Raw genomic sequence first — 13,887 nt, 5'->3', positions numbered from 1 at the left:
CGAGCTGAGGCTCATGGGTTTTTGCGGATGGCTAATGCTATAACAATAGCTGCTATACGCGCGAGGCTATTTCATGTCAAAATAGGCTGCTCTGTTAATGTTTCGAGTAAATCTACGGATCGATATGGAAGGGAAACATAGGTAAGTAGTACCAATGCGTTAAATCGAACTTTAGTCAGTTCCAATCATTTTACAGGAAATCATTTGAGAAACGCGATTGTTTACAGAGCTTATTGGTTATTACTAGGGGTGTAAATCGCGGGTTTTGTCGCGATACGATATAATATCGATACGAAGAACTACGATACGATATTTGCCGATATCTTAAAGCCTGCTGCGATTCATTCACGATATATCGCGATATAGTGCTCTACGATCGATTTTTTTTTTTTAATAAAAAATATAGAACAATATCCTGATTTATAACAATTCATACGCAAAATCAACAAGGTACTGCAAACTCTTTATTTAGGAAATTACAAGAGTATTGCAGTATACAAAGTGCTTATTTTAACACTGAACTTTGATGTCGTGTTTTTTCTTTAAATATAAATATAGAGATTTGTGGTCCCTGAATATTTGATCACCGCATGGCAGGATTTACAAACTGCACGTGTCTTGTCCGTTGAGCCATCTTTTCTTTGGAATCCAAAGTGCTTCCAAACAAATGACTCGAAGCCTAAAGGGGAGCAAATTTCTTCGTCTTTTTGGACAGTAGCCATTAGGGGTGTAAATCGCGGGTTTTGTCACGATACGATATAATATCGATATAAAGAACTGCGATACGATATTTGCCGATATCTTAAAGCCTGCTGCGATTCATTCACGATATATCGCGATATAGTGCTCTACGATCGATTTTTTTTTTTTTTTAATAAAAAATATAGAACAATTTCCTGATTTATAACAATTCATACGCAAAATCAACAAGGTACTGCAAACTCTTTATTTAGGAAATTACAAGAGTATTGTAGTATACAAATTGCTACGGAAGAGGATTAGGGCCAGTGAAGAAAAAAAAAACGAGGGGTGACAAGATTCAAACTTTTTTCTCAGAATTCTGACTTTAAAGTCGGAATTCTGACTTTATTCTCAGAATTCTGACTTTATTCTCAGAATTCTGAGAATAAAGTCAGAATTCCGATGTCCTCTCTGGTCAAAACCACACCACACTGACTTTCCCTCCGCCACCCCATGCCATAAAGTCAGAATTCTGACTTTATTCTCAGAATTCTGACTTTATTCTCAGAATTCTGACTTTAAAGTCGGAATTCTGACTTTAAAGTCAGAGTTCTGAGAATAAAGTCAGAATTCTGACTTTAAAGTCAGAATTCCCAATTTCTGACTTTAAAGTCAGAATTCTGACTTTATTCTCAGAATTCTGACTTTAAAGTCGGAATTCTGACTTTAAAGTCAGAATTCTGAGAATAAAGTCAGAATTCCGACTTTAAAGTCAGAATTCTGAGAATAGTCAGAATTCTGAGAATAAAGTCAGAATTCTGACTTTAAAGTCAGAAATTGGGAATTCTGACTTTAAAGTCAGAATTCTGACTTTATTCTCAGAATTCTGACTTTAAAGTCAGAATTCCGACTTTAAAGTCAGAATTCTGAGAATAAAGTCAGAATTCTGAGAATAAAGTCAGAATTCTGACTTTATGGCATGGGGTGGCGGAGGGAAAGTCAGTGTGGTGTGGTTTTGACCAGAGAGGACATTATGTCGTCAACGAGTGAGTTTTTGCGTGCCAGAAGATTGCCGGAGGACATCATTTCACACTTGGAGGAGCAGGGGGTGAGTAAATAAAGCATTGTGTTCCTTTTGGTGACTGTTGCGTATATAACTGGCTCCGTGTAGCATGTGGCTCCGTTGCTAATTGATAGCTCTTGACGGTACGCGCCGCATTTACACGTAAAGAAGCATTATGCGTATTTTTGTTCATTCAGTACTCAGTTTCATTAAACCGATGACGTAATGCACGATTATAAATATATATACACGTCACGGCAACGTCACAAAGCGTCGATAAAACCCCTTATGCCTTGCTGACTCTCCATATCACAATCCAACGCTAGATCATTTTAAGTATTTACACACTCACATTAAGTCAACTGATGATTGAAATAGTGTATAAAATGAAATAAAAAACACATAGACTTCAGGTATAAATGTGGCTTAATAAATTCTTAAAGATTAAACAGTTGCAACATGTTTGTCGAGTGTGGATTTGATTTACAATAAGTATTATATTTGTGCTTCATTCTTTCAAATTAAGTGATTGTGTGTGACAGATTTCTTTTTCTGTCATCGTGCAGATTGACAGTGATGTCATCGCACTGATGGACGATGCCGCTCTTGCCAATTACATCCCTCGCTATGGAGACCGCATTGCACTCTTTAATTTTTGCAAGACGAAACAGCCTACATCCAAAAGAAAAAACGGACTTTTAGAAAAACTACGTGAAAAAATGAAACTCAGGAAAGACAGTGACAAAGAGGACACCACCTCAAAGACACAACCACAAGAGACAAAGAAGCAGAAAACAACAAGAAATATTGCGATCGGATGGATACACAGTGATGGAAAGATGACCAAACAGGTGAGGGAGAAGCAGGGAGGGGGTACCAGAAAACTTCATATGTCCACAGAAGCTGGGTTGAAAGACATTCTCAAGGAAGGAAAAAAACTATTTTTCCCAGATGGAATTTCTCCCAAAGGATCACAATTGGACTTTGAGTTTGAGGTTTGGGATTTCAAACAAAACTGCCTCACTGATGACACCTGCCATTCCATCGGCTATATGTACGAGGCTGCAAAGCTAACATTGTTGCGTTTTTACATTGCAACAAGACCAAAAGAGAACCAAGATGATATCCACACACACGAGGAAGTTACGTCAGACAATGGCAGTGAATACAATGCCGCAGAAAGTGACGAGGTCTCTGTTTATTCAAATGAAGTCTACCAGCTATTCAACATTTCTGTTGATTCAGAAATTACCTTTGGTCCCACATATGACACACAGGAAGATACAGAAGTCACAATGATCTACAATGGTCCTGCTATGCCCCTCAATCCATCTGATCCACAAGATGTGTTGACTATAACTGTCCACTCCACTGACACATTGAATGATATGATAAGAGCATTCTGCAAAGAAGAAATACTGAACAAACCACTCAGTGTGAAACGCATACTCCCAGGTGATAGAGAAGAAGCAGGTGTTGGGTCTGGATTACTGAGAGATGTTCTCACCTGTTTCTGGCAGGAATTCTATGACCGATGCACCCTTGGTACATCAATTAAGGTGCCATTTATCCGTCATGATTTTTCTGCAGAAAAGTGGAAAGCAGTTGGGAGAATACTTATAAAAGGTTACCAAGAGTGTTGCTATTTCCCAAACAAACTTGCGTTTCCTTTCCTCGAGCAAGTGCTTTTCAACTGTGTCTACAGTGATCCAAAGGCCCACTTTCTGCAGTTTGTGAGCAGCCAGGAGCGTGACGTTTTGATGGACGCAATGAAAAACTTTTCAGAAGTGGACCAAGATGATCTTGTGGAAGTTCTTGACAGCTATGGGTGTAGAAAGATTATCACACCTGAAACCTTTCCCACAATACTGCAGGAAATAGCGCACAAAGAGCTTGTCCAAAAGCCCATGTTTGTTATTGACTGCTGGAGGGAGGTTACTTTTCACCATGACTTCATAAGTCCTGACGCACTTAACAAGTTGTGCTCTGACTTGCAACCTACTTCCAAAAAGGTCTGCCAACTGCTGAAATTTCCAAATGATTTAACCTCAAAGCAGAAGGAAGTGGTAAATCATCTGAAAAGGTTCATCAGAGAGTTGGATGAACTCAAGCTTCAGAAATTTCTCCGGTTTTGCACTGGATCTGATCTTATTGTCACCGACACCATCCTTGTGGAGTTTCAACAAATGACAGAGTTTAGTAGAAGACCAGTGGGGCACACGTGTGGAAAGGTTTTGTACATTGCTGACAGCTATGAAAATTTCCCAGACTTCCGATCAGAATTCAATGCCGTTCTCGAAAGCAATATCTGGGTCATGGATATTGTTTAATTCTGTCAATAACCATAACTCCGTTAATTATCCGTTGTAAGTTGCATCAACACAACATATTTTGTTCACTGTTCGTATTGGTCAAATAGAAACAAACTTTGTATTCGTTCCTTCACTGTTTTTAGAGTTTTATAGAAACAGCTTGCATTTGGCATTGTGTTCCAGTTATATAAAAGTTCTAGGGCTTTCTTAAAATGACCCAAGATGTTATGCATAACCATTGGATGGTTGTTTTCAGCAGCTACATAGTATTAAGTGAATGCTTCTGTAATGAAGAGTGGTAATATTTTATTGCATTCAATAAACTCACTCTTCATCCACTATGTATTTCCAGACTGCACCTGAATGTTGGTATATAAAAATAAAGTATTATGTTGTACAGATGCCTTCTATGAAAAGACACAATTTTTAATATACAAGTAATACATTAATACTTAATACATATTTAAGCAGTCAAGTTCAGGACATTTCAAGCAAAATGTAACATCTTGGTTTTTGTTAGTCACAAATGGAAAAGAATAACCATAGATCCGGTAAGCATAGTTAAAGAAAATTCAATTTTGCAATGAATTATTCTGTTTAATTTGGGTCATTAAGGAATATTTAAAGGTCAAGAAGGCATTGTAGGACTAAAAAAAACATAGTAACTGAGTATACAGACTACTGATTAAAAAAAATCAGAACAATTATTTTCTGAGGAGTTTATATGTATTACATCAATACGCTTGTCAAACAATCTTCAGTAATTCCTCTCTCAACATAAGATACAAGTCACTTGCATGCAATGGATCTGTTGGAGCGTGCCATTCATTTTCCTCCATTAGCAGACAACACAGTTCAAATACAGTTTCATCGCAAGGAAACTGGCATTTTGGAGTGCACTCTTCCATACACACAGTGATATCTTGCATTTCAGTGGGTTTCAGTCGATCCTCGGCACTGTGCATGGCAGGGAATGAATACATGACGACTGGCCGGCCTGAAGCTGTATCACCGTTCGACCTTGGTCTTATTTTGTGTGAGTTCCATGTGTTCACAACTTCATCCAGCTCATCCTGCACAAGAGCAGCATAGTTAAGTATTTAAGTACATTGTTATTTTTTATTATTCAATTTATTCATTTCAACTTCAAAAACATGATGGGAGAGATAAAATATTTTACCTGCACAAGATTAAGAAAGCAGAACTGGATAAGATTTTTATCCAGAAAATCTCCTGTGTAGTGACCATCCTCCTGAAGAGTTTGAAATAAATTAATCCAGAACTGTGCGCTCTGTTTGCAAAGGATGGACCACCACCCTTCAATGCGCTGATTGGCAGTACTTCTCCCGTAAAGAAAACTTTTCTCCCCAGCAAAATTGTCAGTGGTTTTGTCGCAAAAACACTTGCATCTGTTCACCACAACCATTTTCTGTGCCCCTGTCTGCACGGATCCTCTCTGGACATCCACCAATGCGCGAAACTGTTTTGATAAAATAACTTGCAATCACCCTGGGATCATTGTTTGTGGTATAGGCCTCTGCCCATAACACATACCGCCTAAACCCATCAATACAACCATGGATGCAAATCCCATAGGGTTTTAATTTATCATAGCCATCCATGTGCCAAAGAGCATTTGGGCCTCTGCAGCTGTACTGGCGTCTTCTAAGGCGTCGTGCTCTTCTTAATTCCACGCCGACTGGGTCAACCAATTTTATAATTTGTCTTATTGCATCTTGTGAGACAACAAATCCTTTTTGTATCGCACGTAGATGAAGCCAGCGATAACCTTGCATCTGGCCACAAGTCAGGATTTCATGCTGGACAAAAGCCAACACATCTCCCAGGTCCGACTGATTCTTTCTTCGGAACAGACCAAGTCTTTTACAAGTTTTCTTCAGAGTCCGAATACTTATAATAGTCTGAGCATTATGTGCTAAAACTGCAAGTATTTCCTTGTTGCTGAATGCAAGTCTAAAGCATAGCTTGATTAAGTCATCCAAATCCAGCTTTTCAGGCACTGGTTGAGTTGCACCCTCCATCAGTCACTTTATCTGCACAACAAAGTAAAAACAATTACAATTTGTCAAACACAACAGTGGGCATTTTGAAAACATGACTTTATGACAGTATTACGGAAGAGGATTAGGGCCAGTGAAGAAAAAAAAAACGAGGGGTGAAAGGATTCTGACTTTATTCTCAGAATTCTGACTTTAAAGTGGGAATTCTGACTTTATTCTCAGAATTCTGAGAATAAAGTCAGAATTCTGAGAATAAAGTCAGAATTCCCACTTTAAAGTCAGAATTCTGAGAAAAAAAGTCAGAATTCTGACTTTAAAGTCAGAAATTGGGAATTCTGACTTTAAAGTCAGAATTCTGACTTTATTCTCAGAATTCTGACTTTAAAGTGGGAATTCTGACTTTAAAGTCAGAATTCTGACTTTATTCTCAGAATTCTGACTTTATTCTCAGAATTCTGACTTTATTCTCAGAATTCCGACTTTATTCTCAGAATTCTGAGAAAAAAGTCAGAATCCTGTCACCCCTCGTTTTTTTTCTTCTTCACTGGCCCTAATCCTCTTCCGTAAAATTGCTTACCTTAACACTGAACTTTGATGTCGTGTTTTTTCTTTAAATGTGCGGCGAGATTTGTGCTCCCTGAATATTTGATCCCCGCATGGCAGGATTTACAAACTGCACGTGTCTTGTCCGTTGAGCCATCTTTTCTTTGGAATCCAAAGTGCTTCCAAACGAATGACTTGAAGCCTAAAGAGGAGCAAATTTCCTCGTCTTTTTGGACACTAGCCATAGCACCAGCCCAGGAGCCGCGTACTAGTTGTCGACTCCCCCTCCTTTCACGTGCCTGCTCTGCTCACAACACAACAACGCCGCGCACTGCTCCCTGCTTCCGGAAAGAGGAAGCGAGCAACAATGAACTGGATTTCAAAATAAAGTCGCGTCTAATGTCCGAGGTCAAACACGGCGATATAAATCGATGTTTACCTTTAGCATCGATGCCAATAAATCGTAGAGCATTATATCGATTAATCGATGTGTATCGATGTATCGTTACACCCCTAGTAGCCATAGCACCAGCCCAGGAGCCGCGTACTCCCCTTTCACGTGCCTGCTCTGCTCACAACACAACAACGCCGGGCGCACTGCTCCCGGAAAAAGGAAGCAAGCAACAATGAACTGGATTTCAAAATAAAGTCGCGTCTAATGTCCGAGGTCAAACACGGCGATATAAATCGATGTTTACGTTTAGCATCGATGCCAATAAATCGTAGAGCATTATATCGATTAATCGATATGTATCGATGTATCGTGACACCCCTAGTTATTACCGTTGGTTATTGGCTAGTGGGTGCATACCGCAACCCTTGTCAACCTCAGTTTGTTGCAGTATAGCTTCTATTTTATGCGCCTTATAGTCCGGTGCGCCTTATAGATGGACAAAGTTTTAAAATGGGCCGTTCATTGAAGGTGCGCCCTATAACCCGGTGCGCCTAATAGGGCGCGAAATACGGTACTTGTCCCCTGGTTCGTGGCACTGCCGGATCCCGTCAATCCACCTCTGTCAGACGAAGGCAGACCTAAGATGCTGGCCCAGCGAAGAATTTCCTTCCCAGGTCTTTCTTTACCAGGTCCTCCTAATGGACGCTGGCCCGTCGACGGTGTACAGCGTGTCGTCCTCCGTCAGCCAGATGGCGGGTATGAGAGGTCCCGGGTTTCGGCACCAAAATGTTAGGGTGGCGCTCACTCTAACTTATTTTGCAAGAACCACACGGGAGACAAGTAAGTCCTTTTAGACACTTGCAGGTGAAGAGTCCATTTCGTCGCTGTGCGTTCAGCGATGATAGAATGAGGTCTGACTCAGGCCGCATGCAGGAGCATTTTTACCGAGACAAACAGAGTGGGGTTGAGAGTGGGGGTGAGAGTGGACAGGATGGGGTTGAAGCCCCTGGCCTGCTGATCAAAGCATAGCAGGGGGTCTTTTACGACATTGTGTAAACAAAACAACTTTGATTGCTTCCTCTGCAGCTAGTCAATCAGTTCAAAAGATCTTAGCACTTTGTTCTACTACTTTTGTTAAGACAGAACAAGCTAGGTAAATTATTACAGGTTACATTCCAACATAATCATACGATGAAGATAATCTGTAAACCCTAACACTCTGAGCTGCCGTTTGGTGCATAGATGTTAGAAAAATGTATATATATGTTATCATGCGTTCTCTAATCAATGCTTTACCGCAATATTACTGAAATATATGCTTGCTGTTTGGCCTTGCTGTTTTTATGATGTACCACAGAAGAGAGAGGTTACTGGGTCAGACAGGTCGCAGCTGACAACTCAGCAAAATGAAGACATTTACCAAGACAGTTCCTTTTTAACAAAGACCCTTTTGATCCGATCAACAACATGCCTCATCGCTATCTCGCACCCCCCAATGAACCTACAACTGATCATGTTTCCTGATTTCATCACAGACACAAAGAATGGTTGCTGATCACTCATACTCCTCATCACACTGTTCCATATCAGTATGTAACACCTTGTGATTTTTCTTCTTACGAGACAAAGCCCACGTGCTTTCCCCCTCCCCTTTAGGGGCCTTGTCTCATTTTGTGGGTAGGGCAAATCCAAATAAAAAGAGCAGGAGTGCATACAGATAGTTAGTGTAGTGAGATTGTTGTAAGTGATCTGTACTGCACTCCTCGCGAGAAAATAATTAATATTCCGTCTCACTTGTGGTTTGTTTGCTGTTGCTCTAGTTATTCAGTCAACTAATTAAACCTGACAATAGACACAAACAATAGTCAGGACCCGTCCCCCCCACCCGAAGGCGGAGGGAGGCTATCCTCTCGTTCACCGGGGTGAACCCCAATGTGCAGGCGCCCAGCCAGGGGGCAATAAGTATACCCACACCTGCTCGACGCCTCTCACCATGGGCCACTCCAGAGTGGACGAGAGTCTAGCCCCGCTCGAGAGGGCTTGTACCAGAACCCAAACTGTGCGTGGAGGCAAGTCCGACTATGGCCACCAGACGCTCGGCTTCGAGCCCCGCCTCCAGGCCTGGCTCCAGAGGGTGGCCCCGGTGACCCGCGTCCGGGCGAGGGAAAACGAAATCCATTTACGTTTTTCTTCATAAGGGGCTTGTGTAAGCCGTGCTTTGTTTGGCCCCTCACCTAGGACCCGTTTGCCATGGGTGAAGCCCCAGACAACATGGCTCCTCGGATCATAAGGGCACGCAAACCCCTCCACCATGATAAGGTGACGACTACATGAGTCGTCACCTTATTATTAATATTATTATTATTATTATCATTATTATTTTAATAAACATTTGTTATAACCGATGTTTCCTCTAATTTTTCAAGTGTCTGTGCAAACACACAGGCTCCCTGTGCACACTGTGGACCATTGTGTGCAACACCAAATTAAATAAATAAATGAATGACTGAACGAATGAATAAATAAATAAATAAATAAATACCGTAATTTTGCATGTATAATACGCCCCCATGTATAATACGCACCCTAAAAATGGCATGTCGATGCTGGAAAAAAGCCTGTACCCATGCAGAATACGTACCCAAATTTTGACTCTTACATAATCCCAGTTCTGCCCAAATCTTTATTTCTAAAAAGGTGCAAATTTTCTGGGTCCTTAGGTGTCCCTAAGTACAAATATGCCGCGCTTTTTTGGTTATGACATCGCCTACACGGAATATGCGGCATCTATATATAGTGTAACGTGATGTAATTTATTTGAATGTTCAGAGATAGTTGTGTTTTACACGTAACAGCTGTCTGCAACATGAAAGGGACCATCTCCACAATTTTCAATGGGCATGCGTGTGCAACGCCTCCAGTCAACGGCGGCCGTCATCCCCAGGGTATGGGGACCAGCCGTAAGAAAATGCAGAAGTTTCTATGAACACAAGTTGGCTTTCATAGCCGTATGTATTTGCAACAAACTTTCAAACTTGCAGTACCATAAACACAGATATAAACTGTAACTCAGCAGTGATCATGTTCAGCCTTGCGCCGCCACTTCCGGTCAGAAAACGGATCACGTGACCAGTGCTTCTCACACATTCTGTTCCAGCTGGTGGTAACCACGGAAACACTTCATGCACAGTGCCACGCGGCACTTGGAGCACGCACTGGACGGACGCGACTTGCAAGTCGGCAGTGCGCACTTTCGGCCTTGCTCCGCCACTTCCGGCCAGTGCTCCATGGTGTCGAAGCGGGAGTCATCGGCAACTGCGGACACGCGCGGTCTGCCCGATCTCCGAGCTCGAGTGGCGCCTGGTGCTGCAAGCAGAGTTCGGGCCACCTCGCGTCGGAAGTCCAGCAGAGACATCCCGCCGTGCTCATCCAGCCGGTGCAGCACCCATGCATTGAAGACGGCCGCGTCCAGCATCTAGGTGAATATCGGCCACCACCACGTCTTCCGGCGCGTGTTGATGCGGTAGAGCCCGATGCTCTGGTCGGCGCGGTCCGTGCCGCCCATGCTGCGGTTGTACAGCTGGACAACAAATGGCTGGTCCACTGCCACCTTCTTCTTATCCTTCGCTGACCAGCGTGACACCTTCTGCAGAGGATGCTCGGCGGCGAGGGTGGAGGCGATTGTGACCACGGCAAAGCCCACGTGCTCTAGTTATTCAGAAACTATGGCAACCTAGACACATAGCAAAACTGGGGACGAGACGTGTCCATCAAAATGAAACTTGAAATCACCAAGTTTTGGTTTCCAAGGGTGTTTTCATTCCTCTTCAACGTCTCTCCCATACAGAGCTGCCTTTTTCACGTCCGCACGCCTCTTTCCCGTGCGCGCACGGAGCGCGGTGGTGCGTTTATGGGCAGTCGGAGAAATCAACGGCAACAAAAAAAATTACATCCAGCCTAGTTAAGACCATATCAAAGACTATAAAAATGGGACCCATTGCCTCCCTGCGTGTGTGACGATCATTGGGACTTAAAAAAAAGAAAAAAAAAATTCATAAAAATTTCATAAAAAAAATTCATAAAAATTGGGTGCGTATTATACATGGGTACAGGCTTTTTTCCAGCATCAGCATGCCATTTTTAGGGTGCGTATTATACATGGGGGCGCACTATACACGGAAAAAAACGGTATATGCTAATTGTTCCCTAAAAGCTTCACCCCCCTATCTCGAGTCTATCATAATATCCCGGAGCTCACCTTTGAGCATGTTCCATCGTGAATCGCAACCGTCCGGCTTCACTCGCCTAGGACGACTGACTCATACACTGGGAAGATGGCGGCGCTTCCAGTTTGGATAGGTCAAAGGCTGGTTATAACCGGATACAATCGGCACGAATGCTTGTCGTCATTTGAGGGCGACGGAAGTTGCGGAAATTGGAGTGTAGACTATCACCTGAAACAGCCGTTAAGTCCTCCTCCTAATTGAAATGTCATTGCGCCTCATGAATAAGTAGCACCACTTTGGAGAGGCTCTGAAGTTTGAATCCGGGTTTGCGGCCGCATGTTTTGGACACTCGGGCGAAGAGAGGGGCGGAGCTGTCAACTGATCACCACCTGGTGGTGGGTTGGCTCTGATAGTGGGGGAAGATGCCGGTCCAACCTGGCAGACCCAAACGCTCTGTGAGGGTCTGCTGGGAATGTCTGGTAGAATCCCCTGTCAGGAAGAGCTTCAACTCGCACCTCCGGCAGAGCTTTTCCCACGTCCCGGGAAAGGCGGGGGACATTGAGTCCAAGTGGACCATGTTCCGCGCCTCCATTGTTGAGGCGGCTGACCGGAGCTGTGGCCGTAAGGTCGTTGGTGCCTGTCGTGGCGGCAATCCCCAAACCCGCTGGTGGACACCGGCGGTAAGGGATGCCGTCAAGCTGATGAAGGAGTCCTATCGGGCCGTTTTGGCCTGGGGGACTCCGGAGGCAGCTAACAGGTACCGGATTGCCAAGCGGAACGCGGCTTCGGCGGTTGCTGAGGCAAAAACCCGGGCGTGGGAGGAGTTTGGCGAGGCCATGGAGACTGACTTCCGGACGGCTTCGAGGAAATTCTGGTCCACCATCCGGCGTCTCAGGAGGGGGAAGCAGTGCAACGTCAACACTGTTTACAGCTGGGATGGCGTGCTGCTGACCTCGACTCGGGTCGTCGTGAGTCGGTGGGGAGAATACTTCGAAGATCTCCTCAATTCCACTTACACACCTTCCATTGTGGAAGCAGGGCCTGGGGACTCTGAGGCGGACTCTCCAATCTCTGGGGTCGAAGTCCCTGAGGTAGTTAAAGAACTCCTTGGTGGCAAGGCCCCGGGGGTGGATGAGATCCGCCCGGAGTTCTTCATGGCTCTGGATGTTGTGGGGCTGTCATGGCTGACACCCCTCTACAACATTGTGTGGACATCGGGGACAGTGCCTCTGGATTGGCAGACTGGGGTGGTGGTTCCCCTCTTTAAGAAGGGGGACCGGAGGGTGTGTTTCAATTACAGGGGAATCACACTCCTCAGCCTCCCTGGTAAGGTCTATTCAGGGGTGCTGGAGAGGAGGGTCCGTCGGGAGGTCGAACCTCGGATTCAGGTGTGGGTTTCGTCCTGGCCGTGGAACAGTGGACCAGCTCTACACCCTCAGCAGGATCCTCGAGGGTGCATGGGAGTTTGCCCAAGCAGTCCACATGTGTTTTGTGGACTTGGAGAAGGCGTTCGAACGTGTCCCTTGGGAGGTTCTGTGAAGGGTGCTTCGGGAGTATGGGGTGCCGAGCCAACTGATAAGGGCGGTTCGGTCCCTGTATCACCGATGCCAGAGTTTGGTCCGCATTTCCGGCAGTAAGTCGGATTCGTTCCCAGTGAGGGTTGGACTCCACCAAGGCTGCCCTTTGTCACCGATTCTGTTCATAATTTTTATGGACAGAATTTCTCGGCGCAGCCGAGGCGTTGAGGGGGTCCGGTTTGGGGACCTCAGCATTGCGTCTCAGCTTTTTGCAGACGACGTGGTGCTGTTGGCTTCTTCAGGCCGTGATCTCCAGCTCTCACTGGAGCGGTTCGCAGCCGAGTGTGAAGCGGTCGAGATGAGGGTCAGCACCTCCAAATCCGAGTCCTTGGTCCTCGATCAGAAAAGGGTGGCATGCCCTCTCCGGATCGGGGATGAGATCCTGCCTCAAGTGGAGGAGTTCATGGATCTTGGGGTCTTGTTCACGAGTGACGGGAGGATGGAGAGCGAGATGGACAGGCGGATCGGTGCAGCATCGGCAGTAATGCGGATTCTGTACCGGTCAAGTCAAGTCAAGTCTATTTGTAAATTTTCTTGCCCGAGAGAGCAGCCTTGCAGCAGCATTTTGTACTAACTGTAGACTTTTGATGCGGGACTTAGGAAGACCCGAAAATAGTACATTACAGTAGTCCAGGCGCGACGTGACGAACGTATGTATACCGTTTTTTTCCGTGTATAGTGCGCAAAATTTAACAAATTTATTGTCCTAAAATCTGGGGTGCGTATTATACATGGGTACAAAAAAAAGTTTTTTTAATTTTTTTTTTTTTTTTTTTTTTAAAGAAAGTCATGGTACAACAAAACCAACAACAGAACTGACCGACAAAGTCGTGGAACAAAAAGACAGGGTGACATTACCAAAGACAGGAACAGAATGACAGTAACACATGCAATGATCCAACGGTGAGCGAGGGGCAGACAGGACTTAAATACAAAACACGTTACATCGATTGAGGTGACACAGGAAGAGAGGGGCGACGCGAACAGAAACTATGGCAACCTAGACACATAGCAAAACTGGGGACGAGACATGACAAATCTCCCCCGAAATAAAACTCACCTTTCTTCTT

The 13,887-nt window shown here is 44.3% G+C and overlaps 1 protein-coding gene and 1 long non-coding RNA gene across 2 annotated transcripts; one reads left to right on the top strand and one right to left on the bottom strand.

The window, feature by feature from the left end:
- Window positions 1-1,565: 1,565 nt before the first annotated feature.
- Window positions 1,566-4,401, top strand: LOC133166039 (uncharacterized). Its single transcript, XM_061296020.1, has 2 exons — window positions 1,566-1,789; window positions 2,311-4,401. The coding sequence occupies exons 1-2, from the start codon at window positions 1,661-1,663 to the stop codon at window positions 4,072-4,074; spliced, it is 1,893 nt and encodes a 630-aa protein (XP_061152004.1). The 5' UTR covers window positions 1,566-1,660; the 3' UTR covers window positions 4,075-4,401.
- On the bottom strand, window positions 4,338-6,462 carry LOC133166040 (uncharacterized). Its single transcript, XR_009717686.1, has 2 exons — window positions 5,237-6,462; window positions 4,338-5,129 (listed from the first exon to the last, which is right to left on the bottom strand). It is a non-coding gene; the product is annotated as an uncharacterized LOC133166040 (long non-coding RNA).
- Window positions 6,463-13,887: the final 7,425 nt, after the last annotated feature.

Source organism: Syngnathus typhle, linkage group LG13 (genome assembly GCF_033458585.1).
Source record: "Syngnathus typhle isolate RoL2023-S1 ecotype Sweden linkage group LG13, RoL_Styp_1.0, whole genome shotgun sequence".
Taxonomy (NCBI): Eukaryota; Metazoa; Chordata; class Actinopteri; order Syngnathiformes; family Syngnathidae; genus Syngnathus; species Syngnathus typhle.
The sequence above is the reverse complement of the archived record's forward strand: the minus strand, read 5'-3'. Positions and strand labels throughout refer to the sequence as shown.

Excerpts from the sequence above, each read along its gene's own strand:
- LOC133166039 (XM_061296020.1), top strand. The coding sequence starts at position 1,661 with ATGGGGTGGCGGAGGGAAAGTCAGTGTGGTGTGGTTTTGACCAGAGAG. Across the intron at positions 1,790-2,310 it reads CACACTTGGAGGAGCAGGGG|ATTGACAGTGATGTCATCGC; the intron begins GTGAGTAAATAA and ends GTCATCGTGCAG.